The sequence below is a fragment of the Galeopterus variegatus genome, unplaced genomic scaffold (assembly GCF_000696425.1).
Source record: "Galeopterus variegatus unplaced genomic scaffold, G_variegatus-3.0.2 Scaffold486, whole genome shotgun sequence".
NCBI lineage: Eukaryota > Metazoa > Chordata > Mammalia > Dermoptera > Cynocephalidae > Galeopterus > Galeopterus variegatus.
Window position 1 is genome coordinate 741,465 of NW_007726597.1, and position 18,920 is coordinate 760,384.

Here is an 18,920-nt window from a genome sequence, read left to right on the forward strand (position 1 = left end):
GAACCCTTGGCCTTGGTGTTATGAGCACCGCACTCTCCCGAGTGAGCCACAGGGCCGGCCCCGAAGGGGTACCTATTTCTTTAAACATGAAATTAGTCATTCTAAATTTTGCAATAATTTCTATAGTTATCATTACACAGGCATTTGAATCTGTCCAAAAAACTTAAAATACAATGTCTAACTCCGTACAGGTCTACAGGGCTGTAAACAACATGCCTGCTAGCTCTCTGATCTCCTGGCCAACAATGTGACATTCCTGCCATCTGGTCTCAACTCAGGACCTTTGCACTTGCTGTTAGCCCCGCCCAGATCTCTCTTCTATCCCGCCTCTAAATGTTACCTCTTCAAAGGGGCTTATCTTCCTTTCTAAAACAGCCTCGCTCTCACTTCCCGTGCCCTTACTCTGCTCTATTTTTCTTCATAGTGCTGACCACTATTTGAAATTATTTTTATTCATTTAAATAACTTTATTGTTTTCCCCAATACAATGTAAGATCCAAGAAGGAAAAGATTTTGCTTTAGTCACGTGCTGTATCCGCAGAGCCCAAACAGTTCCCAGCATACACAAGGCGCTCAACAAACAGTTAATAATTGAATAGTTTGGACATCAACCTAACCACACTATTCACATAGGGACTCTTTGCCAGGTGGCGGAGGGTTATTTCACAGTACTACACTCACACGCATGCGCACAAGATCCGGGAAGTATTAAGGGAAAGGGGCGGAGCATCGGGAACAGTCTCGCTGACAGAGACGGTTGGAACTGAGAGCGCGAGGTAAAGAGGTTCTTGGGGATGAGCGCGCGTGCGCGGCAAGGGGTGTAAGGCACCCGAAGGCAGGGTAGTAACTTCGCGCGTGCGCTGTATCCGCGGTGGCGCCAGATCCCGGCGTGTGGGTTGGTCTCGACTTGCGCGGCGCGTGCGTAGTGCTGACGGCGGAGGGATTTGAGTACGGGAGCTACCCCCGCTCCTGTGGCGAGCCGAGGCCGCGCGGGTTCGTGAGCAGCGGCCTTGTACGCGCGCTGGACGGGCGACCGAGGCAGACGGACGCCGACGCCGCCGGGATCGAAGCCGGAGCAGGAGTTTGTTGAGAAGCCGCTGCAGCCGCCGCGAGCCCCCGGACTGACGCCAGACCGAGGAGGGCGCCGCGCGGCGGGTGAGTGTGACTGAGTGCCCTTACGGGGTGTGGGGCCAATACCCACAAGCCCCTGCAGTGGCTCCAGTCCCCGTCCCTGCGGCTCAGCCACGGCACCTTTCTGTACCTTTTACCCACGGTCCTTTGGGCATTCCAGTCCTCTTCCACAGGCCCCCTGCGGTTCCCTACCCACAAGGCCTTGCGGTGTGTTGCCTTTTTTCTGTGTCTCACTGTGGCGCCCTGGACCCTTACCCATAATTCTTTTCGCCTTTGGGAGCCCAGATATATTACCCACAAGCCCCTGTCTTGTTTGGTTTGCCCCTTCTGACTCTTTTCTCTTGCTCGCAGATTTACAACCCCGAGCCCCCTGCGATCCCCGTCCCATAATCTGTTCTCCAGTGTGCGGGACCACCAGCCACCGCTGCTCTGGGCTTCCCTCCTCAGGATCCTTGATTTCGCCACAAGTCACCGGGAAACCTCTCAGCCCCACATCTCCTTGCTCAGGGCTCCGAGACTTAACTGCTTAGAAACTTTTCCAGTCTTTGTTTCCCTTACCGGCCTTACCCTCACCCCCACCCCGGTCATGAACTTGTTTTCTCATTCAGATTTACCCCTTTCCCTTTTGACAAAGGATCACTCTCTGTCCTTACAGAGCCTGATTTAATACTGGGACTTCTTCCCCCCCCCCTTTTTTTTTTTTGAGAGAGTTAAGGAATAATAGGGGCTTCATCTCTACTGACCCACCCTAACATAAGGCTGTCCTGCTTCTGCTCTTAGACTTGGCAAGATGACCCAGTTCCTGCCACCCAACCTTCTGGCCCTCTTTGCCCCCCGTGACCCCATTCCATACCTGCCACCCCTGGAGAAACTGCCACATGAAAAACACCACAATCAACCTTACTGTGGCATTGCGCCGTACATCCGAGAGTTTGAGGTAAGTTCACCAAGCAGACTAGGAGTGGTTTGGGTGCTGGGGGGCAGGCGGCTGGATTTGGGAGGCCAGCCTCTGGTCATTTTCTAGCTGTGTTGTTTAGACAGATGACTTCCTCTTTGTGATCCTCAGTTTTTCTGTTTAAATGGTATTATTATTATTCCTTTTTTTGTGTGGCTGGCTGGTAAGGGAATCCAAACCCTTAACCTTTGTGTTACCAGGTGGCGCTCTAACCTACTGAGCCAAGTGGCCAGCCTTAAATGGCATTGATAATACATCCCTTGTAGGGTTTTTGTGAAAATTCAATAAGTAGTGGTTGAGGATTCAGGCTCTCTAGTCATGTCATTCTTTTTTTTTCCTTTTTGTCTTTTTTCGTGACTGGCAACGGGATCGCAACCCTCGGTTTCGCGTCCGTACCGCGACCGGCAACGGGATCGCAACCCTCGGTGTCGCGCCCGCACCACGCTCAACCTTTTTTTTTTTCCTTTTTGTCTTTTTTCGTGACTGGCAACGGGATCGCAACCCTCGGTTTCGCGTCCGTACCGCGACCGGCAACGGGATTGCAACCCTCGGTGTCGCGCCCGCACCACGCTCAACCAGTGAGCGGACCGGTCTCTATATGGGATCTGAACCCTCGGCGGGAGTGCCGCTGCGCTCCCAAGCGCCGCACTCTACCGAGTGCGCCACCGGGCCGGCCCTAGTCATGTCATTTTTGATCCACACCATTTATCATCTGTGTGACCTGAGGCAAATGTTGTATCCTCTTATTGGTTTCTTTATCTTTAGTAAGAGGGTAATAGTAACATCCTCATAATAGTGGTGGAGAATTAAATGGCAAAGTTTATGTTGGAGGGCTTGGCACCAACCAGTCAGTAAGTGTCAGTGTTGTTATTGTAGTTACCTTTGTTATCATTAATGAGATGATGTTCATAAGGGGTTAGCACTATGTACTAGAGTACTTAAGACTGTATGCCTGGGGATTTCATCTCTTCATCCACAGGGTAAACATGAATAAATGACTTAGGCTCCTGGGCCTCAGTTTTTTAATTCGTGAAATTGGGATAACAGTGTCCACCTCTTAAGGTGCGTTGGAACACGCCTGAGAAATGTTGGCACATAGCCAGGAGTCGTAAAAGGAACATTCTGGTATTGGGTGGGGAAGGACAGCTGGGGGCGGAGGGAGTTGCAGATTAGAATTTAGTAGGTAACGGAAAGGTGGATTTTTAATGGGATTTGCCACCCCAGGTGAACTGGCCCTTGGGAAATGTTTTTAGCCAATTAACTTAATGGGTGCAGGCCAATGGCACCCTTTGATGCTGTGGGTCATGTGTCAGTTACTATTTAATGAGTGGTTGGTGAGACCTTTAAGAACTGACCTGGCCCTCAGAGAGTGTCCAGCTATCTGCTTCGGAACCCTGCACCGTCAGCTCCTGTTGCTTCAGGCCTGGTCCCCACTCCTTGGTGCTTGTAAGCAATGGTCCTCCCATCACTCCGCTCCCATCACATCCTCTGGCACATTGTTCACTGTAAATGATACTCAGAACTTTGAAACGCAGTACATTCTCTAAATGTGGAAGACAAGGACCTTTGGTACTGTGTTCTTATGCTAGATGTCACTTGCGTCAGTGGTTCTCAAGCTGTCTGTGGTAAGAGACAGATATTGTTCCTGATCCTTTGCAGATTGATGCTTGATAAATACAATAGAAAGTTTTTCATTTTCCTTTTTTTTTTCCCTCCTGTTTTTATGAAGGAACTACAAAATAAAAGACAAAATTTTTATTATTAGGGTCAGTAGACATAAAGCTTCTCTGTAGAAGTTCCTGAATACTCAGTCCTTTTTCTGCATTTATCTTGTCACAGACCAGCAACAGTTTGTGGGCAGCACTGGTCTGTGTACCATGCTTTGATCTGTGCCATTCCCCACCTCCACTGTGGCCAGGGAACTGTCCACAATTGTTTGCTTGTTTGTGTAGGTGGGGCAAGTATGTGCATAAGCAGGGGAAGCTGAGATGCTTATTTCCTTGGGGGGTGTCCCTGGCCGTTTCCCCCAGTCTTTCCTACTCTGTTATCTCTATTGTTCCCAGGACCCTCGAGATGCCCCTCCTCCAACTCGTGCAGAAACTCGGGAGGAACGCATGGAGAGGAAGGTATGTCATTTTTGCCTTCTAACTCCATGTTTTTTTTGACACTTTCTCTGGAAGGGCCCTGACATCAGGGCCTGCATTTACCTACCTGCGTTCACTTCTCCACCTCCCCTTTCTCCTGACAGAGACGGGAAAAGATTGAGCGGCGACAGCAGGAAGTGGAGACGGAGCTAAAAATGTGTAAGACTCTCATTTCTCCTCTCGCCTTTCATCTCCCCAAACCCTCTTATTTCCTCTTCCCAGGTCACACCCAAGACACTGCTCTCCCAGAGGTCTGCTTTGGGGGAAGTGGAGTTGGTAATTCACTTATTTAACCCCCACCATTTGCCAAGCACTGTTTGGTTTAGAGTTTTATGTGAGAGAGTGTGGGATAAAGGTTGGCAGGAAGAGAGACTCCTGGTACCTTGGGCCCCTCCTGTGGGGAAGCGTACTTGAAGGGCTTACCACAGCCCAGCTGCATCTCACAGGCTAAGGCAGTGAGGTACAGGCTAGTCAGTCAGTCAGTCCTGGCTTCATCCTTAGCTCCCTGACTCTTGGGCTGGGATGTTGCATCCCTTCCAGGTACAGGAGGAATTGGAGTAGTGGACAGGTGTATTGTAGAAGACATTGTAGTCAAAAGACTTGGGTTTTCCTCCTACACCTGTGAGGCTTTAGTGAATCACTTCCCTCTGAACCTTGTTTCCTGCAATTGTAGATTGCTTCTGGGTGTTTATGCAAATGCTTGACTGAGGCATTTAGCTGAGTGCTGTCTGAGCACTGCCTTTCACTACCATGGTGGCTGCCTTTATGTTTTTTCTCACCTCAGAGGCATCTCAGACTCAGTGTCCAAACCACAGTAGGGATTTCCCCTCCCCACCAACCCGGTCTCCTTTGGATGTTTCCTTCTCTGGCATATGGCCATCCAGTTGTGCAAGTCATGACCTTACTTGTTATCACCCAGTTTTTTAACACCTTTTTTCCCTTTCCTCAGCTTGTGACCAAGACCTGTCCCTGTTACTCTCTAAATGTCACAAATCTGACCCTTCTCTCTATGTCCACCACCAGGTCACTCTTTGCCTGGATGACATAGTAACAGTCTAACTGGTTTGTTTCTGTCTCTCCCTCAGCCCAAGTCCACTTTGGGTCTTTTATTGTTTGTTTGGCAGCTCTCCACTGAGGGGATCTGAACCCTTGATCTTGGTGTTAAAGCTAACCGGCCAGCCCTTAAGTACAATTCTGATTGTACTTTTCTTGGCTAACAGCTTCCTTTTGCTCTCGGCATAAAGACCAGAGTCCCTTCCCTGCCCACTGTTCCAGATTCACCTTGCACAAGATTCAGAATGTGGGAAATTATACAGGACAAATTTGTGACCCAATTTCTTTAGTAAGTAAATGACAAAGGAAAAGGGGGGTAGAGAGGAGACCATATGGATTAAAAGGTCAAAAGACATGTCAGTCAAATGGTATATATGTAGCTTGTTTGGATCTCATTTTAAATGAGCTACTATTTTAAAAAAATGCTTTTTTGAAACAATTCCAATTGAGGAATTTGAACACTGGATCTTAGATGAGGTTAAGGAATTAATAATGTTATCTTTTTAAGATGTAATAATGAGGGTTGGCTGCTTAGCTCAGTTGGTTAGTGCATGGTGCTGATAACACCAAGGTCCAGGGTTCTATCCCTGTACCAGCCAGCTGCCTCCCCCCCCCCCCCCCCCCCCCCCCCCCCCCCAAAGTAATAATGGTATTGTGGTTATGAATTTTTTTCAAGTCTTTTTTTTTTTTTTTTATTAGAGACCAAACAATATGGTGGCTGGGGTTTGATTTAGAATAATTCAGTGGGGATTTGGGGGCTGTAGAAATGAGATAAGTTTGGCCACATGTTGATAATTAAGGTGGTTCATGGGAGTTCATTATACTGTTCTCTACTTCTATTAAATGTTGGCACTCCATGTTAGAAAAGAAAAAAGAATGGATCAAATACACTGTGATTTTAGATTTCTTTTTTTTTTTTTTGGTGGCTGGCTGGTTTCTATGCCCCTGCGAGCATGCATCCCTAACTATAAAAGCTTGCTGTGCCTTGTCACAATTAACAGCTACCATTAGAGGGGACGTTGCTGAGCACTTGATGTACTTCATGTTACTGACTTCTCATAGCTTCCAAATGTGACAGGTTGTTACTCCCTTTCCTTTTTTTTTTTTTTTTTTTTTTGGTGTTAGCACTGGGATATATTCCCAGTGAGAGTGCTAAGATATTATCTTGACCATTTGAAGCCTAATGAGGTTTCTCAACTCCGTCTTAAGCCCCTGCTCTGGGGTGGTACCTAGATAAGCCCTTTCACTAAGGTTCTCTTCAGGATAGCGTTGCCAGCAGAGTGGAGTGGAGTATGCGTGCAGTCACACGTTGACTGACTGGTGGACCAGTGCCCAACGTTAATTAGTTCTTTGCCACCCTCTTTCAGCTAGTGGGTTATTTCTTCAGATACTTGGGTACTCTTTTTTTTTTTAAAAGATGACCGGTAAGGGGATCTTAACCCTTGACTTGGTGTTGTCAGCACCACGCTCACCCAGTGAGCTAACTGGCCATCCCTATATGGGATCCGAACCCGTGGCCTTGGTGTTATCAGCACCGTACTCTCCCGAGTAAGCCACGGGCCAGGCCCACTTGGGTACTCTTGACTTGGCTGCACTTGCTCTTACCTTTAATCACACTCCCGGGCCCCTTGGGTATGCAAGAACTACAAGGAACTCATGCAGTGTGCCTGGAGTGGCTTCTTCTTATATCTGCTTGGGTACCTCCTGGCTGCGCTTCAGGAAGCTCAGCTCTCTTGTTTGGTCTTTGTCCATGCTCCTGGGCAGCATTCATTGGTCCCGCTGTAGTCTTCTCACAGTACCTGTTACACCACCTGCTGCTTGGCATTGCCAGGTGTATTTCCTATTGCTGCCGTGACACCTTTGGGTCTTCAGTCAAATGTCAGCATCTCAGTGAGACCTTTTCTAACCTTCGTGTTTGTTTATTTATTTATTTGTTTATTTGTTTATTTTTGGTGGCTGGCCTGTTCACCTTCCCACTTAAAATCAACTCTTCTCATCTCTCTGTCATCATCTGTTATAGTTATATGATGTCCTTATTAACCATGCTTACTCTCTCTATTAGCATATGAGCTCTGTGAGTGTAGGGATCTTTTTCATCTTGTTTACTGCCAAATCCCCAACACCTACAACAATTTCAGGCACATATTAGGTACTCAGTAATTACCTGTTGAGTGAATGATAGCAAGCCAATGCAGATTGAGAGATGTGGGTACAGAAACTACAACACGGAGAAATGAAGTATGGCAAGGAATGTGGGGGTGGGATGGAGTTGTCTTTGAAGTTTTCCATCAGTCCCCAGATAGTTATTCCCTTAAGTTTGGGTCTAGGATTCTGCTTTTTAAGAAACTCTTAAGGGCCGGCCCGGTGGCGCACTCGGTAGAGTGCGGTGCTGATAACACCAAGGCCCCGGGTTCGGATCCCATATAGGGATGGCCGGTTCACTCACTGGCTGAGTGTGGTGCTGACAACACCAAGTCAAGGGTTAAGATCCCCTTACCGGTCATCTTTTTTAAAAAAAAAAAACAGGGCTTGCTCTCTCCTTTCTTCTTGGCTCCCATTCCCAACCTTAGGGTTACTTGGTCTCAAGTTCTCCTGTGGGCTGTAGTTGCAGTCTGTGTCCAGAGGGTGGCAGTGTGGCCCTTGCTAAGGAGGGAGCTCAGCACATGGAGGGATCAAACTGCCTCTCCAGAGGCCCAGTTGGGCTTAGTTACTGCTTAGATCACCTGGCACCTGGGAAGGATGGGGCACTTAGGGTTTGTGTGTCTGAAATGGCAGTTAGGGCTGCCTCATCCAGTCAGCTTGAAGTCAGCCGTATACCCCCTCCTCCATGAGCCACTCTGATAAGGGCCACTGTGGTTCATGGAAACTGGAGCTCAGAGAGGGACGTGCCCAAGGTTGCCAGGTCACCAGCCATTTTTCTCTAGTTGGGAGCCTCCCCCAATTTTATCTTTATCTTATTGGACTCTGCCCATCTGTCTGTATCTGTTTGTGTTGTTACTGGAGACAGTGGACACTTATTTACAAAATCTCTTCTTCCTGCACAGGGGACCCTCACAATGATCCCAATGCTCAGGGTGATGCCTTTAAGACTCTCTTCGTGGCTAGAGTGGTGAGTCCCCATCTCCTAACACCCGAGAGGGTTGAGAGCCTGGGTCTGGGACAAAGAACAAGAGTCTGGATCCTGGGGAATGTTGCAAGGGCTTTGGGACAGCTCCTTTCTCCCATTTAACTTTATGTCTCTCTCCTTGTAGAATTATGACACAACAGAATCCAAGCTCCGGAGAGAGTTTGAGGTGTATGGACCTATCAAAAGAGTAAGCGGATTGGAGCAGGGGTATTTGAATGGGAGCATGTGGAGGAGGGGGCAGTAGCCTGAAGGGGGAAGGCTGGGCTCCCAGCTCTGCAGATTCCTCACGTCATTTTAGGGTCTGGGTTTGCATCCTGATTGCACTTCCATGTGAACATAGAGTAGGAACAGATGAACACAGTCAGGCAGTCTCATTTGCTCACATTTTCTCTGTGTTGCTTATTGTAAGACAGAGTTGAGTAGTTGCAACAAAGATGGTAGGGCCCTCAAAGCTGGAAATATCTGTCTGGTCCTTTACAGAAAATGTATGCTGACTCTTGTGTATTAGTCCATTTTGTGTTGCTTATAACAAAATACTTGGAACTGAGTGATTTATAAAGAAAATAACATTTATTGCTTACAGTTTCTGAGGCTGGGAAGTCCAAAGTCCATCTGTTGGTGGCGACAGTGACCCAGGGGTCTCACATTGCAAGGTGGTGGAAGCAGAGAGAGCAAGAGAAACAGACTCTCTCTTCTTTTAAAGCCCTCAGAACCACGCCCCTGACCACCATTTTTAATCTATTCACTACAGCAGGGTCCTACAATCCAATCACCTCTTCAAGGCTCCACTTTTCTTTTACCATGATAGGATCTCCCACCCTCTTAACAGTCACAGTGGGAGCTAAGTTTCTAATACATAAAATTTGGGGGACACAATTCAAGCTTCAGAGAGTTTTGGGGGGACACAATCCACTACACTCTTGTTTTAGAGCAAGGCTTTACGTTTAACTGACATTTCCTCATTTAACAGAAAAGTCACTTGAGTGCTCTGTGCCTTGTTTCCTTCATCTCTAACGTGGGGATACATATGCCCTCGCTAAGTAGTAGTGAAGGCTTGAGGTCAGTGTGCACACAAACTGCTAAGCCCCATGCCAGGCATTGAATGGACTCATGTGGGCTTCTCCCTAGCTCCAGGCACTCACAGGAAATTGGCCCCCTGGTGTTTAAGGTCTTTGATGGGGCCTTGGACTCTGACTTTGTTCCTCTGATCCCACTTTGGGTCAGTTCAGAATCTCAGTTGGGCTTTGGAGGCGGTGGGGTCCCAGGGATACGTCCTAGGAACAGGTGAACTCGGGCCATATCCACTCATGATGTGGGCTGGTCACTGAGTGGTAGTGATGTGAATGGAGAACTAGCTGTCCTCGGGGACCAGCTCAAATGCTGTCACCTCCCAGAAGCCTTCCCTGAGTGATCCTGACCCCTTCTCTCCCAAGAGCCCTGCCTAGACCATTGTTCTGTTATCTACTCCATCCCCCACTGGCCCCAGAAGGGTCTTTCTGACATCCAGCGTTGGCCCCTTTTCTCCTCTGCTCACAGCCCCCATTGGCTCCCTAGCATATTAGGACAGAGGTCTAGGTGCTCTCTGGCCCTTCCCCATCTGTATGGGCTTCTGTCTCTCCACCCCATCCCATCTCTTATTGTTATCCCTGTGGGAGAACCCATCCCTGAGCACTCTACTGTTCTCTCAAGTTTCCCTAGCTTTATACATGCTGATTTTTGTGTCTGCATATGCTCTTGCTCCTCTTTACCCTAGAACTCCCCTGCCCATTTGCATGCAGAACTCCCTCTGTTTTCCCAACTCCCTGAGTTCCCTCCAGACTCCAAATGGACTACCCACACTGGCCCTTCCGTGCTCAATACCCATCTCAGGTCCTTGGCTGGCATTGGGGGTGCCTGATGGCCCTGGCACCTGCCCACCTTTGTGGCCTCACCTCCTGAGAATCCCGTCATCAAAATATGTCTTATCAGGGCCGGCCCGTGGCTCACTTAGGAGAGTGCGGTGCTGATAACACCAAGGCAATGGGTTCGGATCCCTATATATGGATGTCCAGTTAGCTCACTTGGGAGAGCGTGGTGCTGACAACACCAAGTCAAGGGTTAAGATCCCCTTACTGGTCATCTTTTAAAAAAAAAAAAAAATGTGTGTGTGTGTGTATATATATAGGTATATATATACATATATATATACCTATATATATATACACACACACACACATACATACATACATACATATATATATATGTCCTAGCCACACTGAGCTGCATCCTCAGCCTCCTGCCCACTCTGCTCTCTCATGTTCTTGGACCTTTGGAGTGATTACTGCTCCACTTGACAGGCTGACGCCTCACTGTTCCTTGTTCATCCGTGTTCACTTGTTAGGTCTTAGTTTAAGTGTAAGTTCCTCCAGGAGACCACCTCTGTGCCCCTCTGGTTTCCACTGTGCCGTTTGCTCCTGCCATTAGATCATAAGTCACTTGGGGCTCTCAAAGGAGAGAGAGAGTCAGAGGCATCTGTCACTGGCATCACCCAGCCCAGGGCTTGGCACACAGGCTGTGTGATTGGTGGGGGACACAGCTAACCTCCACACCCTGCCTGTCCACAGATACACATGGTCTACAGTAAGCGGTCAGGAAAGCCCCGAGGCTATGCCTTCATCGAGTACGAACATGAGCGAGACATGCACTGTGAGTACCTCCCGCCTCAGCCTTTCCCTCTGACCCTCTCTCACTTCTCGGCTGCCCCAGTCCCTTCCCAATCGTCTGTTCCCCTCCCCCTTGCCACACCTGACAGTAGCAATGTCTCTTCTCCTCCTCCCTCTGTTTCTGATATATCTTTTTTTTTTTTATATACGTGTTTTTTTAAAAAACAAAAACCAAATCCCCCACAACGTGTGTGTGTGAACCCAGGGAGGTAAGTGTCACACGTTGAACCTCAGGGACAAGGAGGGAACTGGGTGGGGGCTGGGGCCAGCTGGAGGTGGGGGGAGGGGTCGGATTTTGGGGGAGCCTCTCCCCATTATTCACCCCCCCCAGAGTTGGGGGCAGCCAGAATCGGAATGAGGACTGGCCTTTGAACTTGCCCTCTCTTCCCCCCAGTAGACCTGGGCTGGGCCACCCGACCCTCCGCCTCCCCATCCCTGGCCCCCCACCCTGTTCCTCAGCGGGTAGTGGGGTGGTAGGCGTGTTCAGCGCCTGCCCCCACAGCTCCAAAGTCCCCTTTGAGGCTGCGGCGGCGTCCATGTGGGCAGGGACGGGTGGGTGGGGGCGGGCAGGGCTGCAGCGTGTCCAGGGGCCGCAGTATTAATTGACTGTTCTTATTGTCACTGCAGCCACCACGCAGCTGGCTTGCAGCTGATGCTTACGCTCCCCTTACAACACCTCAGTGTATGGTTGGTATAAGGGTTTGTATCATGGGTAAGACCACTCAGCACCGCACACCAGCCCAGCTTAGCCAGGCAGCTCAGGAGCAGCGAGGCGTCCCTCCTCCCACCCCAATTGCCCCTCAGCCTCCCCGCACCCACAGCCCTTTCCTTATTTGGGTGCCCTTTGCCCCTCCCTCCCCAATCCAGATGCTCTCCAATAATCTTGTTGATCCCAGGAGAGGGGAAGGATGAACCCCAATGGCAGCTGATCTCTCCAATTGGGCTCCATCCAACCCCCAGAGTTACCAGGCTTCATGACATCAGCAACAAGGTGGCGGGAATACTGGACAGGGTGCTCTAGGGCCAGGGCTCCATGTGGAACCCTTCAGCCCTTCCATCCTCGCCCCATGCCTTCGGTGGGGCTGTCACTGTGGTGGCCCTGGAGAATCTTTGCTAGTTTTGGGGTGCTCTGCCCCCTTCCTGTCTTCCTTACCATGGTCGAGGCCTCCCAAGGGGGCTGGCTGTGGTGCCCAGCTGCTCTCCAGAGGTGGTCAGGAGCTCCCCAAAGTGCATGAAATTGGGGCTTGGGGTGTGGGAGGGAGCAAGAGGTAGGCTGCAAACAGATGAAGGTGTTTTAGGTTTATACGTAAGAACCTTCCACTGTCTAGAGATTTAAGAGAGGGAAAGAGAGAGAGAAGCCTAGATGTACACAATCACATGTTTTCTTTGCTGTTCCTCCTGGGTTGGGCCTGTTCTGGGGTTTGGGACACTGAACCCGAGCAGGATTCCTTTGCTTGACTGTGATCCTGATCCTTAAATTCCTTCCCCCCTACACTCCTCCGGGTTCAGGGGCCAAGCGGCCCCTCCTCCTCAGTGCATGGGCAGCACGCCATCTTCTGGACCCTGGAGTCTGTGCCCTGCGTGCCAGCCTTTGGGCTGAAGCAGCTGGTGGGAGGGAGTGGAGTTGGGGGAAAAGTCATTCCAGTTAATAAGGGGCGGGCTGTGTGCCTAGTTTAGTGTGGACTTCATTGGGGATTGGTGAGGGCAGACAGGTTTTCTAAGGCTTCCCAGCCTTCTTGTTAAATTCAAACAAGACAGTCCCAGGGCTTTCCAGGTCCCAGATTTGACTTTAATCCTTGTCTCCCCCTCTTCAAGGCCTCCCTGAGGTTTCTTTGGGGTCCACCACTTCCTCTGCCTGTCTCCAGGTGGTGCAGGAGATGTGGCTCCTCTCCCTCTTGTGGCTCCCTAGAACTCCATTCCCCTCCCTGTAGCTCTAGTTGACCCAGTGGTGGTGGGTGTGGGGTCTGTGCGCGTGCTCAGGTAAGCTTGGGGGCTCCAGGTAAGCGGTCCCGTGTCCCCCCCCCGGGAAGCCCGCCTCCTCGCCAGGCCCCCAGGAGTTGCCGAGCCCCCCCCATCCCGCTCGTTTTGGACACCCGCAAGGCCGGCATCGGTAAATGGCACCTTTTTCTCTTCCTCTGGTTGTTATTTGGGGGGGAGCGGGCTGGGGTGGGGCAGGGTATTGTGTTTGGTTGAGGACAGCCCCCTAGGGCAGGGCTGGGGGTGGGTGGAGGGGCTTTTTGGACTTCCTGACTGCCCCCTGTGGTTACAGGCCAGGGCCTCGGGCCTGCCCTTTGCTGTGCCCTGCCCAAGCGCAGCAGTGAGCCTCTCCCCTTGTCTCCTCCTCTACTCCTCACCCTTCCCTGGCAGGCTGAGGCCAGGGGTGGACTCCCAGCATGTTGAGCTGGGGTGTGGAGGGAGAGATGGGGCGGGGCTGGGTCAGTGGGTGGCAGGGTCAGTCGTCTCAGGTAAGGCAGGGATTTTCAGTAGCACCGCACGTCTCCCTATGGCTCCCTCCACTTTCCTTCTCCCCCTGCTGTGGGGGCCCCTGCTGGCCCCCTGGGAGCACATAACCCGCCTTTCTGCTCCTTGCCATTTCCTGAAGATTTCTCCCACCTCCTTCTGGTTCATTTTCTTTTCTGATGTCTGTTCCCTCCACGCTCACCCTTCCCCACCGCCCAAAAAAAACACACAGAAAAAGAAAACTGGTGTGCACTGGCGTGTGGAGCAGCCCAGCTGGGCCTCCTGCCCCAGCATGATGTTTTAGTGCATGCCTGGGGTTGTGGAGGAGACCCCTCCCCCACAGCAAAGTCCAGTGTTAAGTTAACCTCCAGTTTCTTTGCAGCGACTTTGGCCGCCCTGGCAGGAGGGGGCTGCTCCATCATATGGGAGTAGGAAGGGCCTGGAAGCACATGGGGATGGCAGTTGGGGGTGGATATTATTGGGGTTGCTAAGAAGGAAACAAGCACTGAGATGGAGCAGGCCCCTCACCAGTTTGGGAGAGGTTCGGTCTGGCTGTCAGTTGCCTGGCTGGCTGATGGACGTGTGTGTGTGCGTGCGTGTGCGTGCGCGCGCACGTGATCCTGGGCACGTGTGGGGGGTGGGGATGCTGTAGAGTTGGGTCCTGTTCTGACTAGAGGACCCTGTGGGGACTCCTCTCCCCTCCTCCCTCCCCACATCTGTTGCAGCCGCTTACAAGCACGCAGACGGCAAGAAGATTGATGGCAGGAGGGTCCTTGTGGATGTGGAGAGGGGCCGGACTGTGAAGGGCTGGAGGCCCCGGCGGCTAGGTGAGAATATCCTGGCCACAGGCTCTCAGGGACCCCATACTTGGTGGCCTCGTTCTTTTCTCTGCTACACTCCGATGCTTTTTGTCTTCTCTCTCGCTGGCTCACTTGTTCTGCTGTTTACATTCCCCACTGCCCCGTCCTTCCCAGGTTGCTGATTAGGAGCCAAGGGCACTGGCCTAGAGAGGCCAGCCCAGCATCCAATGCTGGCTTGCAGACTGAGTAGCTAGTGGATTTCCCCTCTTCCTGCCTTGTTTTCCTCATCTTGGACAATGGAAATTACCTCAGAGTTCACCGTGCTCTTGTTTACTCATCCATTCATTTGTTCATCAAGTGTCTATTTAATTACCACCTGTGTACCAGCTTCTAGTCAAGAGCAAGACATCCTCTGCCCTGTGGGCCTCCTATATTCAGTCCCCTTCACTGTCTCTCTCTCAAGTTGTCTTTCACATCTCAGTCAAGGTCCATTGGGTTGCAAGTATGAGAAATACATTTAAACTTCCTAAAACATAAAGGGACCTGTTGACACTGAGTCATTTGTGTCTTTTGGAGTCTGGAGGCATGTGATACCAGTGGATTTCAAGATGACCTGGTAGGTGGACCTTAAAGCTGTTAAGATCTGGGGCAGCCCATCTCTGACATCCCTGCAGCCTGCTGGTCTCTTCTGTGTGTCTGTGCACCGGCCTTGTGTGGCATGCCACACCTCCCTGCTTTACACCCAGGCCTGGATGAGTCTCTGCATTTTTGGGTGGACCCATCTCATTGGCTCAGTATCAGGCCTGGACCTGGGGCTGAGGTGCTGTCACCCAGCCATGCCTGTGAGAACTAAATCCTACCAGGCTGAGTGCCAGTTCTTTTTTTTTTTTTTTTTTTTGTCCTTTTTGAGACCGGCCGCACAGAGCGCACCGGTCATCCCTATATAGGATCCGAACCTGTGGCAGGAGCGCTGCTGCGCTCCCAGCGGCGCACTCTCCCGAGTGCGCCACGGGCTCGGCCCTGAGTGCCAGTTCTTAGAGAAGGTGATCTTTCTCTGGCAGACACCCCAGGTGGTATTACCTACCCTCTATTATTCCTGCCTCCCAGCACCTGGTTCTCAGTGTCCCCTCACCTGTGCTAGGTAGACCACACTTAGCTGCTGTCTCTCTGAATTTAGTAGGCTTGTTCTTACCTTACTGTCTGGTTTCTCTGGGTAGAAGTAGGTTCTTATGCCATTCCCTATTGTAGGAGAATCTTAGGATCTCAGAATCTTTCCAGAATCTTCTAGTTAGATTTGACATTCAGACTTTTTGATAGTGTTAGCCTGTACATCTTGACTCAGTACACATGCATGAGTACATATAACCCAAACAAAAATTTTGTGAAACAGTAATTATGTTTTCTATGTACAGTGCATAGTAAGAGTTTATATTTTGCTGTTTTATTTTCATTTTTAAGGTATTGGTTGTAATCCATCAAATTGATGATGTGTATTGGTTGTAATCCATCAAATTGATGATGTGTATAACCCATTGCTGGGTCGCAACCTGAAAATTGAAAATAGTGCTCAATCTGCCCTGTGCCTTTGACACTCTAGGTGCCTGGTCAGTTGTCTGCTCCCTATTTGAGTGTCTCTGGAATGTCTCCCATATCCAAGCAGCTGCTTTCCTTTTTTGGTCTCATTGTTAAAAGTCACTCCTTATATGGAGCTCACCCTGCCTCACTGAAGCTTTCTTCCAGACAGGGAGGTGTGGAAGACACTTGAGAAGGCAGGGTCTGCAGGCAGATGGGAGTGACGTCCCAGCTCTGCACGTTCTTTGCTGAGTCACTGTGGGCAAGTGACTTTATCCGAGAATGCTTCCCCATCTGAGAAGTGAGGCTCTTGTCTGCTCCGTAGATGTTCATGTATTCATTTGACAAGTACATATCTACCTTTGAGTACCAGATGCTGTGCCATGTGCTGATTACAGTGGATGATACCAGACATGGTCTCTACTCTCCTGGCACATTATGGTCTGCTGGGAGAGGAAGGTAGTAATCAACTCACAGAAACAAACATCAAAGTTGGAACTCTGGGTGAAGGAAATGTTTATGGAACTGAGTCTGTAGTGGGGAATGACTAAGGTTTTCTGAGGAAGTGAGGTGTGGGTTAATGTGAAGGGTGAGTATGAGTTAACTAGACAAGGAAGGTGAGATCATTCCCAGGGAAAGATGAATGTACACAAAAACCATGGCAGGAAGAAGATGGGGAGTCTGAGGAGACCGAAGAATGCCTGGAATGGAAAGAATCTGGGGCCCTTGGTGCTCTTCAGGCCAGGAGGAAGCCACCAAAGGCTTTTCTTTTTTTTTTTTTGCTGGCCAGTACGGGATCAACCCCCAGACCGTGGTGTTAATTGCACCATGCTCTAACCAACTGGGCTAACCTGCCAGCAACCACCAAAAGCTTTTATGAGCAGATCACATTTTTAAGTAGAAAGATCACTGGCTTCAGGTTTGTGTGAGGGGAGGGTGACTTGAAGGGAGGGTTTCTGAGAAAGCTGTGTAGTACCCAGTGGTTAAGAATATGAGATTTGGTTCCAACTAGCACTTTGTGGAAGTTATTCAGTGTCTATAAAATATGGTTGTCCTGTGACAAGAGTACAGGAGGTAATACGTACAGGACTTGGCCCCATAGACACTGGTAGAGGTCCTTGGTTTCCTGCCCTTGCTCTCTGAGACTCCTCACTTCCAGTCCTTTGGTGCCCTGCCTCGACTGACTCTGTTCCTCTGCCCTGCCCCCAGGAGGTGGCCTTGGTGGTACCAGAAGAGGTGGGGCTGATGTGAATATTCGGCATTCAGGCCGCGACGATACCTCCCGCTACGATGAGAGGTAAGATTGGGCGACTGGTTTACTGGGATGGGGGGTGGTCACCTGGGGAGTCCTGCCACACATCTCTGCCCACCTCATCCAGGCCCGGCCCCTCCCCGCTTCCCCACAGGGACCGGGACCGGGACCGTGAGCGGGAGCGCAGAGAGAGAAGCCGGGAGCGAGACAAGGAACGAGAACGGCGACGCTCCCGCTCTCGGGACCGGCGGAGGCGCTCACGGAGTCGAGACAAGGAGGAGAGGCGGCGCTCTAGGGAGCGGAGCAAGGACAAGGACCGGGAACGGAAGCGGCGAAGCAGCCGGAGCCGGGAGCGGGCTCGGCGGGAACGGGAGCGCAAGGAGGAGCTGCGCGGCAGCGGTGCTGGTGGAGGCGACATGGCGGAGCCCTCTGAGGCTGGTGATGCACCTCCTGACGATGGGCCTCCTGGGGAGCTTGGTCCTGATGGCCCTGATGGTCCAGAAGAAAAGGGCCGGGATCGTGACCGGGAACGACGACGTAGCCACCGGAGTGAGCGAGAGCGGCGCCGGGACCGGGATCGCGACCGTGATCGAGAGCACAAGCGGGGCGAGCGGGGTGGTGAGCGGGGCAGGGATGAGGCCCGAGGTGGGGGCGGGGGTGGCCAGGACAACGGGCTGGAGGGTCTGGGCAACGATGGCCGAGACATGTATATGGAGTCGGAGGGAGGCGATGGGTATCTTGCTCCAGAGAACGGGTATCTGATGGAGACTGCGCCAGAGTGAAGAGGTTCTCTCCACCTGTTCTTTTTGGACGTGTTCCTGCCCACACCTTTGCTGTCATCTTCTCCCCTACTTTCTTGGCCACCTAAGTTTGCTCTCCTAGGATAGGAGGCTCATTATTCTGACCCCTTGGATTTAAAAATAAAATTAATTTCCTGTTCATAGTGGGCATCTTGGTTTCTTCCTCACTGCTCTTAATGTCGTTCCCGGCAGGTTGTCACCTGACTTACATAGCCCTACTTCAGTTTATGTTTTCCAAGGCATGGCTAGAGCTTGAGGTTAACAGCCTAAGGCTGAGGCTAGCCCTGGTGTACCACAGCTGTTGAAAATGGGGTAAGGAAGCCCTCTGCAAGCATGATTCCCTTAGGTTTTTCTCTCTCTTTTTTCTACCCTCTTTCACACATTCCTTGTGAGGCTATTCATACTCCTATCTTTGTGGGGGGGGGGGTTATAGGAGGGGACTAAATTTCCCAGCAGGAGCTGCAACTTTGAATGTAGAAAAGAGAAGCTGTTTATCTGCATGGAAGAGCAGGGAAAAGGGTGAGGAAATGAAAAATGAAAGTGAGGTGTATGGATAGGATTGGGTAGAGCAGAAAGCCTGGGCAAAGCCAGGGTGGAAAAGGCCTATAGTTCATGACGGTCATTTTTACTTCGTACTTATTAATGATAGTAGAGGAATAACGAGCAGAAACAGAAGAGATTCCATCAGCAATTGAGATTACAGCAAAGTTCTGACAAAAGATTAAATAAGATGATGTTGAGAACACTTTAGTATGGTGAGCATTGAGAAGGAAGCCAGTTTCCTTGCTGAACCCTGGGCGTCAAGGCTGCAACTCCAGGAGAACAAGGGTAGGAGACAGGAGGTAGAGCTTGCATACAGAACAGTCAGCCTCACTTCCAGCAGTCAGAATACCCAGGAGCTGGGTGTCTGCTGCCTCGGCAAGT

General features: G+C 50.7%; 1 protein-coding gene across 2 annotated transcripts; it reads left to right on the forward strand.

Annotated features, from left to right (window-relative positions):
* Positions 1 to 1,066: 1,066 nt before the first annotated feature.
* Positions 1,067 to 18,139, forward strand: SNRNP70 (small nuclear ribonucleoprotein 70kDa (U1)). Of its 2 annotated transcripts, none has more exons than XM_008569320.1 (10): positions 1,067 to 1,155; positions 1,912 to 2,068; positions 4,150 to 4,212; positions 4,335 to 4,389; positions 8,328 to 8,392; positions 8,535 to 8,597; positions 11,014 to 11,095; positions 14,298 to 14,399; positions 17,154 to 17,241; positions 17,324 to 18,139. In XM_008569320.1, the coding sequence occupies exons 2-10, from the start codon at positions 1,922 to 1,924 to the stop codon at positions 17,976 to 17,978; spliced, it is 1,320 nt and encodes a 439-aa protein (XP_008567542.1). In that variant the 5' UTR covers positions 1,067 to 1,155; positions 1,912 to 1,921; the 3' UTR covers positions 17,979 to 18,139. The 2 variants fall into 2 exon arrangements, with proteins under 2 accessions (XP_008567542.1, XP_008567543.1); XM_008569321.1 differs by having other exon boundaries at positions 17,351 to 18,139.
* The last annotated feature ends 781 nt before the right edge of the window (positions 18,140 to 18,920 follow it).

Excerpts from the sequence above, each read along its gene's own strand:
- SNRNP70 (XM_008569320.1), top strand. The coding sequence starts at position 1,922 with ATGACCCAGTTCCTGCCACCCAACCTTCTGGCCCTCTTTGCCCCCCGT. Across the intron at positions 11,096-14,297 it reads ACATGAGCGAGACATGCACT|CCGCTTACAAGCACGCAGAC; the intron begins GTGAGTACCTCC and ends CATCTGTTGCAG. Across the intron at positions 17,242-17,323 it reads ACCTCCCGCTACGATGAGAG|GCCCGGCCCCTCCCCGCTTC; the intron begins GTAAGATTGGGC and ends CACCTCATCCAG.